The 7,413-nt window shown below is 35.8% G+C and overlaps 1 protein-coding gene across 2 annotated transcripts in view; it reads left to right on the forward strand.

Annotated features, from left to right (window-relative positions):
• The window catches only part of ILDR1 (immunoglobulin like domain containing receptor 1), a 37,141-nt gene extending 36,867 nt beyond the window's left edge, over nt 1-274 (forward strand). For both annotated transcript variants that reach the window (XM_003795081.1, XM_003795082.1), the window contains one exon: nt 197-274. In XM_003795081.1, coding sequence (XP_003795129.1) covers nt 197-238 — 42 coding nt within the window. In that variant the 3' untranslated portion in view covers nt 239-274. The remainder of the gene's footprint in view (nt 1-196) is intronic.
• Nucleotides 275-7,413: the final 7,139 nt, after the last annotated feature.

Consider the following 7,413-nt stretch of genomic DNA (forward strand, 5'->3'; position numbering starts at 1 on the left):
GGGCTGGGCTCGAACCTGCCACCTCTGGCATATGGGGCCAGCGCCCTACTCCTTTGAGCCACAGGCACTGCCCCATGAATATTTTTTAGGATCAAATTTGTCTCAAGGTTTGTTAATCAAGCACACCTTATGTATTGTATGCATAGATGGTAGATTCTGGCTGACTGGATTTTTTTGTGCTCTTCTATTTCTCCAGGAGAGAGACAGCTCCCATAGTGGAAGGAGTGTGGTCATTTAGTCACCAGGCACAGCACAGCATCTACGACTAATTCTCCGCAACCACATATCATCAGCATCACCTAGACTTCCAGTTGACTTGGAAGGCACCTGCAAGTCTATATCTAACAGTTTTCCTTTAGATTCTGAGAATCAAGTTGAAGAATTTTTAAAACAGAAGTTTAAGGAGTTAATGACTGTCATTTTAGCTTCGGTTTGTATATTCTGTGTATTTATATAGTCTCGGACTAATAATAGACTCTAATTGGGATGTAATCCCTCAGAAACTTAAGCAGCCTGAGTCTTTAAAGGAGGCTACACTGCCCAGGACTGTGGCCATTTTCAAAGTGAGAACTTGGGAATCTTTGAGAAGAAATAAAACATGTTGAGAATCTATGGAATATTATAGGAAATTCCACTGGGAACTTGTCTCCCTTTATTCATATCTTAAGGATCCCTCCATGTTTGGAGTTTATCCTGCTGCCCCCAGGCTCAGTCCTGAGCACTCCTGTGGTTCTAGCAAGAGATGACAAAGGAAATACTGTCTCCTTGTATCCTCTTATTGACTATTTATTGTAAGTGTAGAAACTCAGACTCACAGGGAAGCAGTTTTGCACCAGCCTTATAGTGCCTTGTTTTCTTCTTGCTCTTAATTTATATTTTCGTTTAAAATCACTTTAAATGCTTCTTGGAAACAACACAGTATATATAAGAAATAGTGTTCTGGGCTGAGGATCCTACCCCAAATAAACATGTGATTTTCTAATTTTGTGTATTTGATTGGGTTAAACCTTTTTCCCCACTAAAGTTCAGAGAAGAGCCAGGCCAACGTGGGTAGTTCCAGAGCTATCATTCTGCTGGCACTACTCAGCCTTTACAGCTGAGATTCCCAACAGTGGCATGCAGGCAGGTCTTGCCACTTAGGAAGCCCCAGAAAGAAAGGGCCATGTGTGCCCTCCCTATGATAAGCTCTACTACACTCTCATTTTCTGCAGCCCCTTTGGAGACTTCATGAATCCATTTGTGATTGATGTAGAGAACTACCATGAGCATATTGGAAGGAGCTGGCCTGAGTGGAGGGGTGTGTGTGTTCTTCAGCGGTATTCTATGTGCCCAATTTATAAACACAGCTAAGTTGAAAATAAAAAGGAGAAGAACATATACCATGTACAAATTAATAATGATTTTTTTAAAAAGCAAGAGTAGCAATTAGTAATGTTTGAATAAAGTAGACTCTAAAGCAAACTACTAGAGACAAAGAGGGATATTATATAATGACAAAAGAATCAATTCACTAGGAAGACATAACATACTAAATGTGTCCAAACTAAACTCCAGGGTCTCAAATACATGAAGCAAAAACTAATAAAGCTGAAATAACAGAAGCCTCTACATTTATTGTTGGGCATTTCAACACCATCACCATCCCAGGCAACTAATAAAACTATGAGACAAAAAAATCATAAGAATGTGGAAGACCCAAACACAATCAATCAAGATCTTATTAGCATTTTAAGAATATGCCACCTAATAGACCTAACAATATATTTTTCTCAATTTCCCATGGACCATTCACCAAATGAAGGTGGGGTGACCATAAAACATACCATAAAACAAACCTCAAGAAGGGTAAAAGAATTCAAATTATACAGAGCATGATTTCTAACCATAATGGAATTAAACTGAAAATCTCTAACAAAGACAACAGGAATTCTTAAATGCTTGAAATTCTTAAAATGCTTGAAAACTAAACAATACACTTCTAAATAATTTATAGGTCAAAGAGGGAGTCTCAAAGGAAATTAAAAGGCAACACAGAACTAAATATAAATGAAAATATATCAAAGCATGTGGGATATAGGTAAAGCAGCATTAATACAGAAATTTATAGTACTAAATTCATTAAAAATGAGGAAGGGCTGGATGTAGTGGTTTGTACCTATAGTCCTAATGCCTTAGGAGGCTGAGACCAGCCTGAACAACATAGAAAGACCTCTATCTCTACAAAAATTTTAAAAATTACCCAAGCGTGGTAGCACACAGCTATAGTCTCAGCTACTCAGGAGGCTGAGGAAGGAGGACTACTTGAGGAGCTGTGATGACACTACTGCACTTTAACCTCAGCAACAAAGAGAGACCCTAGCTCAAAAAAAAAAAAAAAAGAGGAAAGTTCAGTAATTCAAGGAACTAACTTGAAGGGCAAAATAAACCCAAAACAAGCAGGAGAAATGAAATAATAAAGAAAAGAAGTCAGTAAAGTGGAAAATAGGAAAATATTGCCAAAAAGAATAATGAAACAAAAGCTGGTTCTTCAAATAATTACAATAAAATAAACCTCTAGCAAGATTGACAGACTAGAAGAAAAATCACCAATATGAGAAATAAAATAAGAGGAATTAACCCAAATACTGCAACATTAAAAATATAATAAGGGAACTCCCCATACAACTTTATGCTCATAAATTTGACAACTTGGAAGAAATGGAACAATTCCATGAGAACCCAAAACTACAAAACTTCAACTAAGATGAAATAGACAATCTGAATAGCCTTATTACTATGAAGGAGATTTAATTTTTAATTAAAAAGCTCTCCAAAATAGAACCTCCAGGTTCACTGAAAGTCTCACTGAAGAATTCCACTAAACTATTAATGGGGAATTAACACCAAGTTTATAAAATTTCTTCTAGAAAATAGAAGAGGAGTAAATATTTCCTAACTCATTTAGAAGGCCAATACAAAGCCTAAAAAACACATTACAACAAAAAGAAACTCTAAATAGACATCTCTCCTGAACTTAGATGTAAAAATCCTTAGCAGAGTATTAGCAAACCTTTTAATAAATATAATTATATACCTTGAACAAGTGGGATTTATTCCAGGTAAGCAAGCTTGGTTCCCAAAATAGATAAAACAACCTTGAAATATCTTAAAAAATAAAATTGGAAGACTTAAATGCCTCTCTATTTCAAAAGGTACTATAAAGCATCAATAATCAAGACAGTATGGTACTGACATAAGATTAGAACTATTGATCAATGTGGTAGGATTGAAAATTTAGAAATAAACTCTTATATTTATGGGTAAACTATTTTTTTTACAAAGCTGCTAAGGCAATTCAATAGGGAGAAAATAGTCTTTACTATAAATGGTGGTGGACCATTTGTTAAGTCATATGCAAAAAAAAATTGGATTTAGATTCAACACACAAAAAAACTCAAAATTATGATAGACCTAAATGTAAGAGCTAAAACTGTAAAACATTTAGACAAATAGATATAAAAACATCTTTTTGTCCTTGGTGCTATGACACCAAGACCATAATCTTTAAGAGAAAAAAAAGTATAAATAGGACTTTGTCAAAATTAAAAAGCTTTGTACTTCAAAGAACACCTTTAAGAAGATGGAAATGCAAGCCATAATCTTAGAGAATATATTTGCTAATCATATTTCTGATAAAGTACTTCTAACCAGAATATATAAAGTTTACACTTCAACAAGACAACCCAATTTTCTTTAATGAGCAAGATTTGAATAGAGACTTCATCAAAGTAGACACAAAATTGCTAATAAGCACCTGAAAAGATCTACATCATTAGAGAAATGCAAATTAAAACCATACTGAGATATCACTTCACAGTCATTGGAATGGTGCATTTATTTACCATAACAAAACACCACAGACTGGGTGACTTAAATCAGGGGTGTCCAACCTTTCTTTTTCTCTGCCACACACAGGAAGAATAAGAGTTGTCTTGGACCACATATTAAATACACAAACACTAAGGAAAGCTGATTAGAAAAAAAAAAGCCAGTGCAAACTTTTCATGACATCACAGTTTAATAGAAAAAAGTCCTCACAAAATCAGCATGTGGCCTGTGGGCTACAGGCTGGACACCCCTGAAACTACAGAAATTTATTTCTCACAGTTTTAGAAGGTGAAAGTCCAAGATCAAGGTGTCAGCAGATTTATTTTCTCTTGAAGTTTCTGTCCTTGGCTTACAAATGGTGGCCTTCTCACTTGTCTCTCATATGTCCTAATCTCTTCTTATAAAGACACCGGTCAAATTGGGTCAGGAGTTATCCTAAGAGGGCTCATTTCAACATAATTTCCCCTTTAAAGGTGCTATTTCCAAATATAGTCATATTCTAAGGTACTAGGGGTTAGTGCTAAAGTATATGAATTTGATGTGGGGAGACAGAGGCACATAATTCAGTCCATGCTTTGTTACATGCATGGAATTATACTCAGCAATGAAAAGGAACAAATTACTGACACATGCTACAATATGGATGAGGTTCAGTATGCTAAAGGAAAGAAGCCAGATGTGAAGACCATATATGGTATGATTCTATTTATATGGAATGTTCAGAAACAGAGGTTTACATTCTGTAGATTCAGAAAGTAAATTAGTGGTTGCTGGGACTGGGGTGGGAATAGAAATTGTAAATTTATGCACGGGTTCTTTATCAGGTGATGGAAAAGTTCTAAAATTGGATTATAGAGATGACTGAACACCTTTGTAAATTTACTAAAAATATTTAACTTGTAAGCTAATAACAGGTGAATTTTCTCATTTGTATATTATACTTCATTAAAGGCTTTAATCATAGTAGATAAAAATCATTTCAAGTATGTTTTTCACTGAGCATTAGATACTCTTTTTTTTTTTTTTCTTTGTCCACCCTTGGTAGAGTGTCAGAGCATCATAGCTCACAGCAACCTCAAACTCCTGGGCTCAAGTGATTCTCCTGCCTCAGCCTCCCAAGTAGCTGGGACTACAGGCACCCGCCACAACATCCAACTATTTTTAGAGACAGGGTCTGGCTCTTGCTCAGGCCAGTCTTGAACCCGTGAGCTCAGGCAATCCACCCTCCTCGGCTTCCCAGAGTGCTGGGATTACAGGCATAAGCCACTGTGCTCAGCCTTACATACTCCTTCAATATGTGTTCTTATGAATGCTATCACTTTTAGCTAAAAAAATTTTTTTTCTCAACTTTAACAGAAGAAAATAGACATAGAACTAAAAGAATTGTTAAACTTCAAATTGTTCATTTTCAAAAGATTTTATTTGTTAAAGAAATCCTTCTAGAATATAAAAAAAAAGACAAAGGAAAATGTAGAGCAGTTAGAAGAATTGTGCTTTAAAACCTTAGGTTTCAAGTGGACTTCCTGGTAGAAAAATGAGAATGCCAGAACTCCCATACTTCCTCTAATATTACAGCCCTCCCATCCCAACTTCTTAAAGTAAACAAAACTAGTTATTTTTATTTTAGAAAAAGATGTTTTATTCAAAATTATTTTTCAACTTTCTACAGATGGGAAATAAAGAATTCTGATGGCCATCTTAAAAACTAAAGTATTATGATCATTTATACTTCTATAGAAAAAAGCTGTTCTTGTGGGAGTTTTATGGATGAGAGTTTATTGAGTTCATTTTAAGTTCAGCACATTAAGACATGAACTAGCAAAGCCTTCAGATTTCTTTTATAGCTTCAAACATATTTCACAATTTTTGACAAACACAAAAGTTTACATTTCAGATGAGTCATTAGAGAGTTTGACAGCACCAGAGTCGTCTTCAGCTTGAAAGTAAGGCAGGTAAGCAGAGATATACAGTAGTTGGTAAAGACAGAACATAGTCAAGTTTCATATTACTAGAAACCTTATCTGAACTTGAGATTAGTAAACATGAGTTTTCTTTAGGCAGCCAGTTCATAACTGTTCTGTACTCCCTAGATTCTACTGTCAGAACAACAACAACAAAAAAATTACAACTGGGCGGCGCTTGTGGCTCTAAGGAGTAGGGCACCAGCCCCATATACAGGAGGTGGTGGGTTCAAACCCAGCCCCAGCCAAAAACTGCAAAAAAAAGAAAGAAAAATTACAACCTAGTGACTTCATCGTTATCTAGTTTTTGCAAAAGTTGCTCATAAAGGCAATGTTCCTTGACTTTATGAAAGCTGTCAGTAGCCCTAAAACTTAAAACACCTCTTAGTATAATGTTTCCTTTAGAGTATTGTAGCATTCAATTATCTTTTGGTATTGAATGCTGCTGTGGAAAAAACTGAGGACAGTTAAGGGTTCTTTTTTTTTTTTCTTTTTTCTGTAGAAAATGGCTCTTAAAGTATAGTCTCTGGATTAGCAGCACCAGTATCACCTAGAGTTTGTTCAAAGGCAAATTCATAGGTCCTGTTTTATATGTACTAAATTAGGAATTCTGAGGATAGAATCCAGCAATCTGTTTTAACAAGCCATTCAGGTTCTTCTCCTGTATATTAGTTTGATAACTGATTAAATATTTACCTTATTTATTTATTTTTTTTGCCTGAGTTCTTGAAGATGCCTTGCTTGAAACTGAAAAACTTAATCCAGGATAAAATTGAAAGCTCTTTACCAAATTCCCTAGGTTTATCTTTCAATGTGTCCTTTAGATGGTTGAGGATGCAGAGCAAACAAAACATCACTTGATTCTTATGACTAGATGACCATGACCATATGTTGTCCCAGCATATTTATTACTAGTGCCTCCTCCTTGCATTCTCAAGATTGTCCTATTTTGGATGATAAATTAGATGTCATCCTGCCTATGACAAGTTAATCCAATGGTTTTCAAAATATCCATGGCTGATCAAGATGCTGTATGGACTCAATAAAAGCTCTGATAGGAAAACCAGAGTAGAAGCCCATAGGGCTTTGAAGCAAAATTATGCCTTTTTTGAAAAGTAATTATCCTTCATTTTGAGAGAGAGCTTTTGCCTTGCTATTGGGCCACAGTAGAGACTGAACACCTGCTTGACTATAGGACATCAGTTGCCCACATAAATTTGGTGTCTGATCTGTTAAGTCATAGAGTCCAGCATGCCAGCAACAGCCCATCATGTGATATATTTGGGCCTGGGCTTGAGCAGATCCTAAAAACAAGCACAAACTGGATGAGCAGATGGCTATTGCTTCTGGTGTGCCTGCTCCCATATCGCTGCTATCTTTCATCTATGAGCCATACACAGTGTTTTCTATGACTGGTTAACTTAAAAGGAAAAAACATAAGCTAATTTATAGATGATTCTGCATGAAAACAGGAGATGAATCTCTGCAATGCAGCAGTTCCACCAAGGGGCAGCCCTGCGATAAGAATAGGAAATTCGTTCCAGTGGGAAGAATTTTAAGCAGGGTATCTCATTGCCCACTTTGT

This window comes from Otolemur garnettii, unplaced genomic scaffold (assembly GCF_000181295.1).
Source record: "Otolemur garnettii isolate 467f Iridium unplaced genomic scaffold, OtoGar3 scaffold00089, whole genome shotgun sequence".
NCBI lineage: Eukaryota > Metazoa > Chordata > Mammalia > Primates > Galagidae > Otolemur > Otolemur garnettii.